This window comes from Hypanus sabinus, chromosome 19 (genome assembly GCF_030144855.1).
Source record: "Hypanus sabinus isolate sHypSab1 chromosome 19, sHypSab1.hap1, whole genome shotgun sequence".
NCBI classification, from domain to species: domain Eukaryota; kingdom Metazoa; phylum Chordata; class Chondrichthyes; order Myliobatiformes; family Dasyatidae; genus Hypanus; species Hypanus sabinus.
In genome coordinates this window covers 74227402-74245707 of record NC_082724.1, presented here as the reverse complement: position 1 = coordinate 74245707, position 18306 = coordinate 74227402, and the positions used below count along the sequence as shown (strand labels likewise).

General features: G+C 44.6%; 1 protein-coding gene across 8 annotated transcripts in view; it reads right to left on the bottom strand.

The window, feature by feature from the left end:
* Window positions 1-18306, bottom strand: part of plxnb1b (plexin b1b) — a 411056-nt gene that overhangs the window by 73473 nt on the left and 319277 nt on the right. For all 8 annotated transcript variants that reach the window (XM_059944759.1, XM_059944752.1, XM_059944755.1 and 5 more), the window contains 2 exons: window positions 9806-9957; window positions 4115-4220 (listed from right to left, as the gene is read on the bottom strand). In XM_059944759.1, the coding sequence (XP_059800742.1) occupies window positions 4115-4220; window positions 9806-9957 (258 nt within the window). The remainder of the gene's footprint in view (window positions 1-4114; window positions 4221-9805; window positions 9958-18306) is intronic.

The window sequence follows — 18306 nt, the reverse complement described above, 5'->3', positions numbered from 1 at the left end:
TTGCACTTGAACCTCAGGGGGATCAATATCCTGGCGGGGAGGTTTGCTAAGGCTACTGGGGAGAGTTTAAACTAGAATTGTTGCAGGGTGGGAACTGAACTGAAGAGACTGGGGAAGAGGAGGCTGGCTCACAAATAGAGAAAGCTTGTAGACAATGTGAGAGGGAGGATAGGCAGGAGATAGAGAAGGGACACGCTCAGACCGAAGGTTTGAGATGTGTCTATTTTAACGCAAGGAGTGTTGTGAACAAAGCGGATGAGCTTAGAGCGTGGATCAGTACTTGGAGTTATGATGTGGTGGCCATTACAGAGACTTGGATGGCTCAGGGACAGGAATGGTTACTTCAAGTGCCGGGGTTTACATGTTTCAGAAAGGACAGGGAGGGAGGCAGAAAAGGTGGGGGCATGGCACTGTTGGTCAGAGATAGTGTCACGGCTGCAGAAAAGGTGCACGCCATGGAGGGATTATCTATGAAGTCTCTGTGAACTATTGAGCTAGGTTACGTTAGAGATCTATAAGATTATAAAGAGCTTAAGAAGGAAATTAGGAGAGCCAGAAGAGGGCATGAGAAGGCCTTGGTGGGCAGGATTAAAGACCTATCAAGTGTGACAGCTGGAAAGTGTATGGAACCGGAGGAAATAGCAGAGACACTTAATGAATACTTTACTTCAGTATTCACTATGGAAAAGGATCTTGGTGATTGTAGGGATGACTTGCAGCAGACTGAAAAGCTTGAGCATGTAGATATTAAGAAAGAGGATGTGCTGGAGCTTTTGGAAAGCATCAAGTTGGATAAGTTGCCAGGACCGGATGAGATGTACCCTAGGCTACTGTGGGAGGCGAGGGAGGAAATTGCTGAGCCTCTGGCAATGATCTTTGCATCATCAATGGGGAAGGGAGCGGTTCTGGAGGATTGGAGGGTTGCGGATGTTCCTTTATTCAAGAAAGGGAGTAGCAATAGCCCAGGAAATTATTGACTATTTATTGAGAGATACAGGTCTTACCTCAGTGGTTGGTAAGTTGATGGAGGAGATCCTGACAGCAGGATTAATTAACATTTGGAGAGGTATAATATGATTAGGAGTAGTCAGCATGGCTTTGTCAAGGGCAGGTCATGCCTTACGAGCCTGATTGAATTTTCTGAGAACGTGACTAAACACATTGATGAAGGAAGAGCAGTAGATGTAGTGTGTATGGATTTCAGCAAGGCATTTGATAAGTTACCCCATGCAAGGCTTACTGAGAAAATATGGACACATGGGATCCAAGGGGACATTGCTTTGTGGATCCAGAACTGGCTTGCCCACAGAAGGCAAAGAGTGGTTGTAGACGGGTCATATTCTGCATGGAGGTCAGTCACCAGTGGAGTGCCTCAGGGATCTGTTCTGGGACCCTTACTCTTCGTGATTTTTATAAATGACCTGGATGAGGAAGTGGAGGGATGGGTTAGTAAGTTTGCTGATGACACAAAGGTTGGGAGTGCTGTGGATAGTGTGGAGGGCTGTCAGAGGTTACAGTGGGACATTGATAGGATGCAAAACTGGACTGAGAAGTGACAGATGCTCAACCCAGATAAGTGTGAGGTGGTTCATTTTGGTTGGTCAAATATGATGGCTGAATAGAGTATTAATGGTAAGACTCTTGGCAGTGTGGAGGATCAGAGGGATCTTGGGGCCCTGAGTCCATAGGACACTCAAAGCAGCTGCACAGGTTGACTCTGTGGTTAAGAAGGTATACGGTGTACTGGGCTTCATCAATTGTGGAATTGAATTTAGGAGCCGAGAGGTAATGCTGCAGCTATATCGGACCCTGGTCAGACCTCACTTGGAGTACTGTGCTCAGTTCTGGTTGTCTCACTACAGGAAGGATGTGGAAACTATAGAAAGGGTACAGAGGAGATTTACAAGGATGTTGCATGGATTGGGGAGAATGCCTTATGAGATTAAGTTGAGTGAACTTGGCCTTTACTCCTTGGAGTGACAGAGAATAAGGGGTGACCTGATAGAGGTGTATAAGATGATGAAAGGCATTGATCCTGTGGATAGTCAGAGGCTTTTTCCCAGGGCTGAAATGGTTACCACAAGAGGGCACAGGTTTAAGGCGCTGTGAAGTAGATACAGAGGAGAGGTCAGGGGTGAGTTGTTTACTCAGAGAGTGGTGAGTGCGTGGAATGGGCTGCTGGCAACGGTGGTGGAGGTGGATACAATAGGGTCTTTTAAGAGATTTTTGGATAGGTACATGGAGTATAGAAAAATAGGGGGCTATAGGTAAGCCTAGTAATTTCTATGGTTGGGACATGTTCAGCAGAACTTTGTGGGCCAAAGGGCCTGTATTATGCTGTAGGTTTTCTGTGTTCCTATGTTTTTTCTATGTTTCTAATAACCAGTACATCTTTGGACTCTGGGAGTAAACCAGAGCACCCAGGGAAAACCCACTCGCCCACAGAAAAGATGTACAACTTCTTAAAGGTGGCATCCAGATTGAACTCCAAATTCCGATGCCCTGAACTGCAATAGTACTATGATAATGCTTATGCTACCGTGGTGCCTAAATTATCTTTAATGCAGGTTAAGAAATAAATTCACCACAGCTCCAGGCTAAACAGCACAAGTTCAATCTGACTGAATTCCATGCCATCTTCTCAAACCATTGGTCAGGAGGTGTAGAACCCTGAAGACCCACACCAAGTCTGCATCACATTTCAAAGTGAAAATTCACTGTATACTTACAAGAATGTTTCTGGGACCTGGGAGACAGACTCACGGAAAAGGCTGACCAGGTTGGGACTGCATTCATTGGAGCATTGGGGAATGAGGGGAACATTTAGTGATGAGGGGCAAAGATAGAGTAAGGCGGGAGAGATTTAATAGAAACCAGAGAGGGGCAAATGGATGGCCAGTATATGGAATGAGCCAGAGGATGTGGGTGAGCTAGGTACATGAACATTTAAAAGGCACTTGGACAGGTGCATGGATAGGAAAGGTTCAGAAGAATATGGGCCAATGGGACTAGCTTTGGTTATTTTTTAATTTTATTTTTTTTTACAATAAGTGCAAAGCAGGTTCTTCCAGCCCACTGAGCCACGGCACCCAGCAACTGAACTATTTAACCCTAACCTAACTGTGGGGCAACTTACCGAACTACTTAACCCTAACCTAACTGTGGGGCAACTTACCGAACTATTTAACCCTAACCTAACTGTGGGGCAACTTACCGAACTACTTAACCCTAACCTAACTGTGGGGCAACTTACCGAACTACTTAACCCTAACCTAACTGTGGGGCAACTTACCGAACTACTTAACCCTAACCTAACTGTGGGGCAACTTACCGAACTACTTAACCCTAACCTAACTGTGGGGCAACTTACCGAACTACTTAACCCTAACCTAACTGTGGGGCAACTTACCGAACTACTTAACCCTAACCTAACCGTGGGGCAACTTACCGAACTATTTAATCCTAACCTAACTGTGGGGCAACTTACCGAACTACTTAACCCTAACCTAACCGTGGGGCAACTTACCGAACTACTTAACCCTAACCTAACTGTGGGGCAACTTACCGAACTACTTAACCCTAACCTAACTGTGGGGCAACTTACCGAACTACTTAACCCTAACCTGACTGTGGGGCAACTTACCGAACTATTTAATCCTAACCTAATTGTGGGGCAACTTACAAGCACCAAGTAACCTACTAACCAGTACATTTTTGGAATGTAGGTTTTCTATGTTTCTATGCGTGCAAGGAGCCAACCAGATTCGAACCCGGCACCATTCGCCTGGAAGCTCTGTGAGGATGCCATTACACCACCAGCTGGCAAAGGCAAAGGGTGATCACACCAGAAATTGTTTTGATTTAGTTTCTTTACTGTTTAGTGCTCTGTATAATATTATTTCGTATATTGAAACTTTTCATTTCATTATTTCTGAAAGCTTCTTCATTTTGCAGAACTTTTATTTTACATGTGCCCAAGACACAGTACTATATAGCAGGGGATTATAATACGCCCTGATCCCAAACTCTTCATAAACTGTAGGTAAGCACCAGGATTCAAATAATAGATTTTTTTTAAATTACATAAAGAAAATCAAGTGAACTTCACACATACCTGATAGGTAAAGTGTTGCATAGAGCTGCTTTCACCGCTCCCTGCGACTTTCACCGTAACTTTGCCTGCCACCTCTTTCTCACTGGCTGCTGTGTAGCAAATGATCCTGCAGGAGAAACCATCACCTTTAGCTGCCCGTGTACGTGGATGAGTGCCTCACTGTATCTTAGTCACTGACAGGAAGTTCTCTGCCATAATAAAGTGGAACAATACTGGCAAAACATAGCACTGAGGCCAAGTACAGTACTGTGGAAAAGTATTAGCACATATATCTAGTTGGGGTGCATAAAACCTTTGCGCCATACTGTATCTGTCTATGTGGAGCAGAATGAGGGTGTGTAAATCTAGCAGGAGCGAAGGGTATCGAGAATGGTGAGGGTGGTGCACTGTGGGATGGGTGTGGGACAGGCGGGAACACCGGGCGGGAGATGTCATGGTGCAGCCACATCCAGCCTGAGACACCAGACAAGGTAATTTGATTCCGAACAACTGCTTTTATTGATCATGACAGAATCTCTCTCTGGAGCTTCCTGCTCACTCCCCTCTCCCTTCCCCTTTTCCCAACTATGATTCTGCCCTAGTCCCACTCTCATTCCACAATAGAGAGCCATATTAGAATAGAAATGTGTTTTTTTTCTGGTAGCAGTACAGTGCAATATATAAAATTACTACAGGACTTTGCAAAAGTATCAGGCACCCCAGCTATATACGTGCGCCTGCCTACAGCATGGTAGCACATAAGATGTGAAAAGATGTCCTGGCACTGTTGAGGGTCCAGTGGAAGCTACCAAGGATAAACTGACACGCCTTGTTTTAAACTCACACATCCTGTGCACTGACTCAAACAGATCCTTACTGGTGTTATCAAATGGGATAGCATTCCATTTGTCAAATTTATGGTTAGCTTATGGAAGTTATTGGAAGGACAAGGGTGAAGAGACAATTTTGAATGAGGTTGGAGGCGATATCAGATGCACGGCAACTCTGGCAGGGAATGCAAGACATTACTTCCTACAAAGCGAAACCCAATAGCTTGAATGGCAGCGATGCTTCACTACCAGATGAACTCAACGCCTTCTATGCCCGCTTTGAAATCGAGAACACAACTACAGCTGTGAAAATCCCTGCTGCACCTGATGACCCTGTGATCTCTGTCAGAGGCCGATGTCAAAGAGAGTGAACTCTCGCAAAGCGGAAGGTCCCGATGGAGTACCAGGTAAGGCTCTGAAAACCTGTGCTAACCAATTGGTGGTAGTATTTAAGGAACTTTTCAACCTCTCACTGCTTTGGGTATAAGTTCTCACTGGCTTCAAAAAGGCAACAATTATACCAGTGCTTAAGAAAAATAATGTGGGCTGCCTTAATGACTATCACCTGCTAGCACACACTTCTACAGTGATGAAATGCTTTGAGAGGCTGGTCATGACCAGACTGAACTGCTGCCCCAGCAAGGAAATGGATCCATTGCAATTTGCCTATCGCCACAATAGGTCAACGGCAAATGCAATCTCAACGGCAGATGCAATCTCAACGGCCCTTCACATGGCTTTAGACCACCTGGACAACACAAACACCTACGTCAGGATACTGTTCATCGACTATAGCTCAGCGTTTAATACCATCATTCCCACAATCCTGATTGAGAAGTTGCAGAACCTGGGCCTCTGTACCTCCCTCTGCAATTGGATCCTCGACTTCCCAGCCAGAAGACCACAGACTGTGCGGATTGGTGATAACATATCCTCCTCGCTGATGATCAGCACTGGTGCACCTCAGGAGTGTGTGCTTAGCCCACTGCTCTACTCTCTCTATACCCACGACTGTGTGGCTAGGCATAGCTCAAATACCATCTGTAAATTTGCTGACCATACAGCCATTGTTCGAAGAATCTCAGGTGGTGACGAGAGGGCGTACCAGAATGAGATATGCCAACTGGTGGAGTGGTGCCGTAGCAACAACCTGGCACTCAATATCAGTAAGACGAGAGAGCTGATTGTGGACTTCAGGAAGGGTAAGACAAAGGAACACATACCAATCCTCACAGAGGGATCAGAAGTGGAAAGAGTGAGCAGCTTCAAGTTTCTGGATGTCAAGATCACTGAGAATTTAACCTGGTCCCAACACATTGATGCAATCATAAAGAAGGCAAGACAGCAGCTATACTTTACTAGGAGTATGAAAAGATTTGGCATGTCAACAAATACAGTCAAAAACTTCTATAGTTGTACCATGGAGAGAGAGCATTCTGACAGGCTGCATCATTGTCTGGCATGGAGGGGCTACTGCACAGGACCAAAAGAAGCTGCAGAAGGTTGTAAATCTAGTCAGCTCCATCTTGGGCACTAGCCTACAAAGTATCCAGGACACCTTTAGGGAGCGTTGTCTCAGAAAGGCAGCGTCCATTATCAACACACAGGGCATACTGTTTTCTCACTGTTACATCAGGTAGGGGGTACAGAAACCTGAAGGCACACACTCAGTGATTCAGGAGCAGCTTCTTCCCCTCTGTCATCTGATTCCTAAATGGACATTGAACCCTTGGACAGTACCTCACTTGTTTAAATCTACAGTATTTCTGTTTTTGCACTTTTTTTTAGATCTATTCAATATACATAATTGATTTACTTGCTTATTTTTTTTTAATTTGTTAACTTAGCTGCTGCTGCTAAGTTAACAAATTTCACGTCACGTGCCGTTGATAATAAACCTGATTCTGATTCTCATTCTGAATTTAGGGAAGAGATAGACAACATCATAGTACGATACCATGACAATAAACTTTCCTTCAATGTCGATAAAGCCAACGAGCGAGCCACTGACACGTTGCATCAGTGATGCAGAGGTCCGGTGAGCTGAGAAATGCAGATTGCCAGGTGAACATCACCAAAAGCCTCTCCTAGTCCAACCAAAAGAACACCAGCACCTCAAGTTCTCAGGAGGTTGAAGAAATTTGGCATAACTCTTAAGATTTTTTATGGATGCATAATAAACATTATCCTATTCAGATGTATCATGCCCTGGGATGGCAATTGGTTTGACTGAGATCATAAAGAAACTGCAGAGAGTTCTGGACACGGGCCAGCATATCATGAAACCAACATCCTCCTCCATAGACTTTGTATACACTTCTCGTTGCTTTGGTGAAGCAACCAACATGTTAACAGACCTGATCAACTCCAGACATCCCCCATCCTACCAGGCAGAAGATCAAAGCATGAAAACACACCATTGAAGGATTTTGGTAATCGATTCCCCTGTCACCAACCCCTCCCCCATTGGATTACTATCGCTATAAAGCCTCATACATTGGAGAGGTGTTCACAGGAGCCGACACATACTCCATTCACTGAACCACGAGCCAGGAATGTTGGAATAAGAGTGCAGTGACACTTTGTAATCTGCCCCCAGCAGATCTATTTATTACATTTGCCCTGCTCTTTTAAATCCAAATTCTCACTTTTTTGTCTCCCTGCTCAGTAGCACACTATCGATACTCTGCATTCCGTGCCTGGCTCCAGGACATCATCCATGCACCATCAATCATCACAGGAATGTTGGCTCTATTCACGTACATGGTTGAATGACTAAACTAAACTTGAACTTGAAATTGACTTACTGCTTTTCTCTCGTCCTACCACAAAGCACTTATGCTTTGAAATGATCTGTACAGATGAACTGCAATACTAAGTCCTTCCACAGTTATACGTGCCAATAATAAACCAATATTAATTCCAGGAAATCTATCCTAACTGTTCAGTGCAAGGGCACTCTCAGGACTGAACCCAGTTGTGAGGAGAAAATCTGAATTGTAGTCGTAAAAGTTATGACTTCTGCACAATGATATTTGATGAGTTACGTATCTAACATGTACCTGAGTTGTGTGCATAGATACTTGTATCCATGGAGGAACAGCGACAATGATAGTCACGCTGGTGTTAAAAGGGTAAAGGCAAAGGACACCATAGTAGCTTAGTGGTTAGCAGGACAGTGCTATAGGTCAGAGTTCAATGTACGGAGTCTCTGTACATCCACACCGTGGAATGCTCCTGTTTCCTCGCACGTTCCACAGCCGTACCAGGTAGGTTCATTTGCTATTGTAAATTGTCCCATGGCTGGGTTAGGGTTAAATCAATAAAAACAGAAAATGCCGGCAGAACTCAGCAGGCCAGACAGCGTCTGTGGGAGGAGGTAGTGACAATGTTTCGGGCCGAAACCCTTCATCAGGACAAGGTTGTTAGGAGTTGCTGGGCTGGAAGGGCTCATGATTGTGTGGCTAAGCATAGCTCAAATACCATCTACAAGTCTGCTGATGATACAACCATTGTCCTGGGTGTCAAGATCTCTGAGGATCTAACCTGGTCTCAACATATCGATGTAGTTATAAAGAAGGGAAGACAACGGCTATACTTTACTAGGAGTTTGAAGCAATTTGGCATGTCAACAAATACACTCAAAAACTTCTATAGTTGTACCATGGAGAGAGAGCATTCTGACAGGCTGCATCACTGTCTGGTATGGAGGGGCTACTGCACAGGAGCAAAAGAAGCTGCAGAAGGTATTAAATTTAGTCTGCACCATCTTTGGCACTAGACTACAAAGTACCCAGGACATCTTTAGGGAGCAGTGTCTCGGAAAGGCAGTGTCCATTATTAATGACCTCCAGCACCCAAGGCATGCCCCTTTCTCACTGTCACCATCAGGTAGGAGATACAGGAGCCTGAAGGCACACACTCAGCGATTCAGGAACTGCTTGTTCCCCTCTGCCATCCAATTCCTAAATGGACAGTGAAGCTTTGGACATTACCACATTTTTTTAATATACAGTATTATTGTTGTTGCACATTTTTAATAATCTATTCAATATACGTAATTGATTTACTTGTTTATTTATTATTAAGTTTTATTTTATGTTTTTTTTCTTCTTCTCTCGCTGCTGGATTATGTATTGCATTGAACTGCTGCTGCTCATCTAACAAATTTCATGACACATGCTGGTGATAATAATTCTGATTCTGATTCCCTATCTCTAAATAAAATAAACAATTCCTACATGTTCCACAGCTCCACCACCGCACCAGCACAACATACACATCAGCCACACAGTACACTTCATCCCTATGCACTGTCACTTTACACCTACTCTCCCTATCTCATACCTACACAGTCGCTGTCCTACTGTGCATTCAGATCCCTTGCTGTAACTTCAAAGAGGTTCCTTTTGCCAACAGTCACTTTCACTTTTTTCATTACCTGTCAGAGTCACTTTGTGGACAGACACTCCCACACCCAGCCTCACTTTATGTATATAAGCAAATCGTATATATAGTCACACTCAAACAGTTACTTGTATGGTTTTGTGCATTGATCTCCTGCCACATGATTGGCTGATATTTGTATTAGTGAGCAGGTGTACAGGCATACCTAATAAACTGGCCTCTGAGTGCACATCACTGGTCTTTCATTCACAAGGTATCCAAATCCCAGAACTCCCAAGCCATAAGAATACTTTCACCTGTGCTTCAAGATGGCAGCTCAGCACCCCAAGGCAAGTAGGATGAGCATCAAATGCTAGACTTGCCAGAGAAGTCCATCTCTTGTCAATGAGCAACAAAAATGTAAAGATTTAAGTGATGAGATCCTGAGTGCTCCCCAGACAGAAGAAGTGAAGAATCACAACAGCAACTGACTGACCTGGTGGAGACTTCGTAATAAAGTGGGTCAGTACGGCACTGGATGCCCGCAACTGTCACCATGTTCTGGATGTCCTCGAATCGCTGGCCCAAGTTTGAACCGGAGATGGTGAGCATGGTACCGCCTTCCTGTAGTCCTGACGTCGGCTCAATCTGGGAAGGTATAAGCATTCTGTGTCAACAAGTTCAAAACGCCTGCTGTATTAGCTTTGTACAGAAAGTGGAGGAACAGACGAGGATTGGGAATAATGGTCAAGAAAAGTGAAATATGATTGCATTTTGTTTCAATAGAACACAAATCGGAATTAAATGCTTTAGCAATTAGATCGTTTGCAACTCAGAAATGGAGGGAAGTAATGTAGAAGGCTTGTGGTTAGTTTTCCCTATGTTAGCTAGCCCATGAGAAATATTCAGAAGTCTTTCAAGTGGAGGTAGATATGACTGTTCAGGAAACTGAGGGTCACAGGGATCTGATGCAGAGGAGCAGGTTAGTCAGACATGAAGGGGCAAACTTGAGGGAATGGATGACCTTTAGCTGCACCCATTTTCCCCTATTCTTTTCCTCTCCCAGCTATCCAGAAGAGGATTTCACAAATGTGGGAATATCTTCAGAGCATCACGAGCCAACTTACAACTGACATCCATACAGTGAAGGGGTGGTGTTGCTTAAGAGGGGTAAGCTGGCTGATGTTCACCCCCACCACGAACACCTGATAACACAAATGACTATAACACTCACCCAGAAGCTGCCCAACTAACCTTTCAATGAGTACAACTGACCATGACCTTATTCACTCAAGTGTATTAGAAAATCTCACAGCCTAAGAGTCAATCCAGCCCATTATTTCAGCGAAAGAACTAACTTGTCACACTCTTATTCTTCCCACTTGGAAAATCTAATGATTAAGTGCCATCCATTCTGCTTACCAAGAAAGTCCCCTTCCATGATCCTGATCATCACATGCTGTCAAGGCAAGTGTTGAGCAAACACCCAATGTATGGAGTGACATGAAACAGACTACCCTGACGTCTCTCATATCATTCTTCAGTCAAGCTTGCTCTGCCCAATTATCAACAACACATTACCTGCAGCACCAAAGGTCCCAGCACACTTGACCACTGCAGCATTACCATCAAGAATTCATACCGTTCCATAGCTAACTGTATTTTAGAAAATCTGATCATCTAGCTGTCCTTCTCCTACATGCATACAGGCAAGGGCAAGGCTCCAGAGGTAAGAACAGCATTGAGTTGGCCACAGGAAGCAGAGAGGTGGCTACCGGACTGCCTTGAGCTGGTGGACTGGGCCAGACTCAAGGACTCATCAGAAACTCTGAATGAATACACCATAGTTATCACGGCTTTATAAGACCAGTCGTAGATGCGTGTGTCCCCACAAGTTCATTCAGAACCTTCCCCAATCAGAAACCCTGGACCAGGGGTTCCCAACCTGGGGTCCATGAATTCCTTGCTGTTGATAACTTTAAAAATGTTGGGAACGCCTGCCTGGATGAACCAAGAGATCTGCAATCTGCTGAAGGCCAGATCAGTGGCGTTCAGGTCTGGCAGTCTTTGGAAGGCCATCTCACACGCAAAATGGCAATTCCAGATCAAACATAAATCAGAGAATGTTATCACCTCCTAGAAAGTAAAAACAGTGACATGAGGCTTCCATTCCAGATGAGCTCAATATCTTTTATGTTCACTTTGGCCAACAAAACATGGAGACACCTTCTCAAATTCCCACAGCTCCTCTAATGACCCTGTGATTTCAGTCCCTGGAGAGCACCCTTCAGGTGGAGAAAGCATCTGACCCAGATTGAGAACTGGCCAAAGACTGAAGACGAGCATTAATCAACTAGCTGCAGTGTTCAGTGATATCTTTAAGCTTTCATTTCAGCAGTCTGAGGTACCCAACTGCTTCAATCAGGCTTCTGTTCTACCAGTGCCCAAGAAAAACATGATAACCTGCCTCATTGACCATCCTCCAGAAGAACTTTTGTCCATGGCGATGAGTGCTTCAAGAGGCTTATAATGGAATATTAAATCCTGCCTGAGAAGCAATTTGGATCCACTCCAATTTGCCAACCGGCACAACAGACACACAGCAGATGCCATTTCATTGGCTCTTCACTCAACACTGGAACATCTGTACAGTGAAGATGCATACATCAGGATGCTCTTCATTGACTACAGCCCAGCATTCAACACTGTCATCACATCAAAACTAATCAATAAGCTCCAAGACCAAGGCCTCAATACCTTCCCATACAACTGTATCCTCGATTTCTGCACATGCAGACCCCAGTCAGTTTGGACTGACATCAATTCCTCAATCTCCATCAACACAGCTGCACCACGAGGCAATGTGTTTGCTGAAGACACCACTGTTGTAGGCCAAATCAAAGGTGGTGATGAATCAGCATACAGGACGAAGATTGAAAATTTGGCTGAATCGGACCACACTGACAACTTCTCACTCAACGGCAGCAACACCACAGAGATGATTATTGACTACAGGAGGTCCATGAGCAAGTTCTCATCAAGGGATCAGTAATTTTAAAACCGCTGCCTTTAATCATTTCAGAGGATTTGTTGTGGGTCCAGGTTACAAGTTCCATTACAAAGAAGACATGACAACACCTCTATTTTCATAGAAGTTTGCAAAGATTTAGTATATCTTCTAAAACTTTGACAAACTCTATAGGTGTGCAGTGTGGAGTATACTGACTGTTTGCATCACTTCCTTGTATGGAACACCAGTGCATTTGAATGGACAGGCCTACAAAATGAGGTGGAGACAGCCCAGAATGTCATTGGGGGGGGGGGGTGCCCTCGCCAACTTTGTGCACATCTACAAGGAACACTGTCAAAGGAAGTTAGCACCCATCATCAAAGACCTACCATCCAGGTGTGCAAGGGGGGGCACGGCGTAGGGGCATGGAGAGGGATTGTGTCTGCAAATGCTGGAATTGGAGGAGAAGCAAACTGTTGCAGGGATTCAGCAGGCCAGGCAGCTTCTGTGGAGACAACGCGAGAATTGATGGGTCGAGACCCTACACAAGTCCTGATGCAGGGACATGGGACACTGACCATCAGTAGAAAAATGGAGGGTATGCTAAACTGACCTTAGAATAGGCTAAAGGGTTGCCACAACATTGTGGGCTGAAAGACCAGCACTCGGCTGTAATGTTCCCTGTTTTATGAATTTGCCTTCACAAACGCCGCTTGACCTGCTAAGTTCCACCAGCGGTTTTTGGAATTTTGAAAGAAAATTGCTTTGGCTTTCACTGCAGTTATCAGTGGATTCTGATCGCTCTGGAACCAGTGCTGCTGTCTGAGAAAATGACCCCCCCCCCCCCCCCTCACTCCAAAACTCACAGCTTGGTGCGACTGTAATGAGTTGCAATTTCACCTTCTTTGCTCAGAGGAGACAAATATAAGTTCACTGTATTCACACATGACACCAACACCTCTGCTCAGGAAGTCAACCCAGGAACTAAACTTGCCCCTGCAGTGATTACATCTGCAAGCTGTGAGCAAAACCACTGGTGTGAGAGCCTCAGGAGGTGCGAGCAGTTACCTTCACACCTCTCCTTCTGTGAACATATTGCAGAACACAGCTTGTGTCGGCCGTGGAACCTGCAGGTGCACAGGCGGAGGTGAGAGCTCTCCAGCTTCTGTGAGCACCGGCTTGGGGAATCCGCAATGCCAGCTCGATGCAAATTAGGGAGATGTTGATTTCATGTAGTTTGTCATCATTTAAACAATTGGGTCAAAATGAAGAGACAAGGATCAACTTTAATCGCCATATACATTTAGTTATATTAGGAATTTGTTGTGATGTGATGGCATGACATGCAAGAAAAACAATATTCAGCAATTACAAGAATATAGAGATATATTAAACAAAAACAGAAGTGAAAGTACGAATATAGAAAAAAATGTGCATAAATACATAAAATCCCACCATGCCTTCAGCAGCAACGCAAATCGCACGTGTTGACCCGCCATCTCCACTCATATTGTCTTCCAACACAGAGAGGTGGGAATGCTGCCATTCCGGGATGCAGGACTACATGCTGAGGGATGCTCTGAAGCTTGGCCCAGTGAGGAAGGACTACAGACTGAGGCCCTGGATACTGAAGAGCCAAGATGGCAAAGGAGGTCCCTCAAACAACAGAAGGGAGTAAATTGCCCAGGTGAGCCATGAGAGGCAAAAAAAAGATCCCAATGGTGTAGGTAACTTCACACACCACTGCTCTGAACTGACCAGCAGACTCACTTCCAGTACTCCTCACAATCACCATGACTCACTTTCAGTACTCCTCACAATCACCATGACACTTCCAGTACTCCTCACAATCACCATGACACTTCCAGTACTCCTCACAATCACCATGACACTTTCAGTACTCCTCACAATCACCATGACTCACTTTCAGTACTCCTCACAATCACCATGACACTTTCAGTACTCCTCACAATCACAATGACACTTTCAGTACTCCTCACAATCACCATGACTCACTTTCAGTACTCCTCACAATCACCATGTCTCACTTTCAGTACTCCTCACAATCACCATGACTCACTTTCAGTACTCCTCACAATCACCATGACTCACTTTCAGCACTCCTCACAATCACCATGACACTTTCAGTACTCCTCACAATCACCATGACACTTTCAGTACTCCTCACAATCACCATGACACTTTCAGTACTCCTCACAATCACCATGACACTTTCAGTACTCCTCACAATCACCATGACACTTTCAGTATTCCTCACAATCACCATGACTCACTTTCAGTACTCCTCACAATCACCATGACACTTTCAGTACTCCTCACAATCACCATGACACTTTCAGTACTCCTCACAATCACCATGACTCACTTTCAGTACTCCTCACAATCACCATGACACTTTCAGTACTCCTCACAATCACCATGACTCACTTTCAGTACTCCTCACAATCACCATGACACTTTCAGTACTCCTCACAATCACCATGACTCACTTTCAGTACTCCTCACAATCACCATGACACTTTCAGTACTCCTCACAATCACCATGACTCACTTTCAGTACTCCTCACAATCACCATGACTCACTTTCAGTACTCCTCACAATCACCATGACTCACTTTCAGTACTCCTCACAATCACCATGACACTTTCAGTACTCCTCACAATCACCATGACTCACTTTCAGTACTCCTCACAATCACCATGACACTTTCAGTACTCCTCACAATCACCATGACTCACTTTCAGTACTCCTCACAATCACCATGACACTTCCAGTACTCCTCACAATCACCATGACACTTCCAGTACTCCTCACAATCACCATGACACTTCCAGTACTCCTCACAATCACCATGACACTTCCAGTACTCCTCACAATCACCATGACTCACTTTCAGTACTCCTCACAATCACCATGACACTTTCAGTACTCCTCACAATCACCATGACTCACTTTCAGTACTCCTCACAATCACCATGACACTTCCAGTACTCCTCACAATCACCATGACACTTCCAGTACTCCTCACAATCACCATGACACTTTCAGTACTCCTCACAATCACCATGACTCACTTTCAGTACTCCTCACAATCACCATGACTCACTTCCAGTACTCCTCACAATCACCATGACACTTTCAGTACTCCTCACAATCACCATGACACTTCCAGTACTCCTCACAATCACCATGACACTTTCAGTACTCCTCACAATCACCATGACACATCCAGTACTCCTCACAATCACCATGACACTTTCAGTACTCCTCACAATCACCATGACTCACTTTCAGTACTCCTCACAATCACCATGACTCACTTTCAGTACTCCTCACAATCACCATGACACTTTCAGTACTCCTCACAATCACCATGACACTTTCAGTACTCCTCACAATCACCATGACACTTCCAGTATTCCTCACAATCACCATGACTCACTTCCAGTACTCCTCACAATCACCATGACACTTCCAGTACTCCTCACAATCACCATGACTCACTTTCAGTACTCCTCACAATCACCATGACTCACTTCCAGTATTCCTCACAATCACCATGACACTTTCAGTACTCCTCACAATCACCATGACACTTCCAGTATTCCTCACAATCACAATGACACTTTCAGAACTCCTCACAATCACCATGACTCACTTTCAGTACTCCTCACAATCACCATGACTCACTTCCAGTACTCCTCACAATCACCATGACACTTTCAGTACTCCTCACAATCACCATGACTCACTTCCAGTACTCCTCACAATCACCATGACACTTTCAGTACTCCTCACAATCACCATGACACTTCCAGTATTCCTCACAATCACCATGACTCACTTCCAGTACTCCTCACAATCACCATGACACTTCCAGTACTCCTCACAATCACCATGACTCACTTTCAGTACTCCTCACAATCACCATGACTCACTTCCAGTATTCCTCACAATCACCATGACACTTTCAGTACTCCTCACAATCACCATGACTCACTTTCAGTACTCCTCACAATCACCATGACACTTCCAGTATTCCTCACAATCACAATGACACTTTCAGAACTCCTCACAATCACCATGACTCACTTTCAGTACTCCTCACAATCACCATGACTCACTTCCAGTACTCCTCACAATCACCATGACACTTTCGGTACTCCTCACAATCACCATGACTCACTTTCGGTACTCCTCACAATCACCATGACACTTTCAGTACTCCTCACAATCACCATGACACTTCCAGTCTTCCTCACAATCACCATGACTCACTTCCAGTACTCCTCACAATCACCATGACACTTTCAGTACTCCTCACAATCACCATGACACTTCCAGTATTCCTCACAATCACCATGACTCACTTCCAGTACTCCTCACAATCACCATGACTCACTTTCAGTACTCCTCACAATCACCATGACACTTTCAGTACTCCTCACAATCACCATGACACTTTCAATACTCCTCACAATCACCATGACTCACTTTCAATACTCCTCACAATCACCATGACTCTTTCAGTACTCCTCACAATCACCATGACACTTTCAGTACTCCTCACAATCACCTTGACTCACTTTCAGTACTCCTCACAATCACCATGACACTTCCAGTACTCCTCACAATCACCATGACTCACTTTCAATACTCCTCACAATCACCATGACTCACTTTCAGTACTCCTCACAATCACCATGACACTTCCAGTACTCCTCACAATCACCATGACTCACTTTCAATACTCCTCACAATCACCATGACTCACTTTCAGTACTCCTCACAATCACCATGACTCACTTTCAGTACTCCTCACAATCACCATGACACTTTCAGTACTCCTCACAATCACCATGACTCACTTTCAGTACTCCTCACAATCACCATGACACTTTCAGTACTCCTCACAATCACCATGACACTTCCAGTACTCCTCACAATCACCATGACACTTTCAGTACTCCTCACAATCACCATGACACTTCCAGTACTCCTCACAATCACCATGACTCACTTTCAGTACTCCTCACAATCACCATGACACTTCCAGTACTCCTCACAATCACCATGACTCACTTTCAATACTCCTCACAATCACCATGACTCACTTTCAGTACTCCTCACAATCACCATGACTCACTTTCAGTACTCCTCACAATCACCATGACACTTTCAGTACTCCTCACAATCACCATGACACTTCCAGTACTCCTCACAATCACCATGACACTTTCAGTACTCCTCACAATCACCATGACACTTTCAGTACTCCTCACAATCACCATGACACTTCCAGTACTCCTCACAATCACCATGACTCACTTTCAGTACTCCTCACAATCACCATGACACTTCCAGTACTCCTCACAATCACCATGACACTTTCAGTACTCCTCACAATCACCATGACACTTTCAGTACTCCTCACAATCACCATGACTCACTTTCAATACTCCTCACAATCACCATGACACTTTCAGTACTCCTCACAATCACCATGACACTTTCAGTACTCCTCACAATCACCATGACTCACTTCCAGTACTCCTCACAATCACCATGACACTTTCAGTACTCCTCACAATCACCATGACACTTCCAGTATTCCTCACAATCACCATGACTCACTTCCAGTACTCCTCACAATCACCATGACTCACTTTCAGTACTCCTCACAATCACCATGACACTTTCAGTACTCCTCACAATCACCATGACACTTCCAGTATTCCTCACAATCACCATGACTCACTTCCAGTACTCCTCACAATCACCATGACTCACTTTCAGTACTCCTCACAATCACCATGACACTTTCAGTACTCCTCACAATCACCATGACACTTCCAGTACTCCTCACAATCACCATGACTCACTTTCAGTACTCCTCACAATCACCATGACACTTTCAGTACTCCTCACAATCACCATGACACTTTCAGAACTCCTCACAATCACC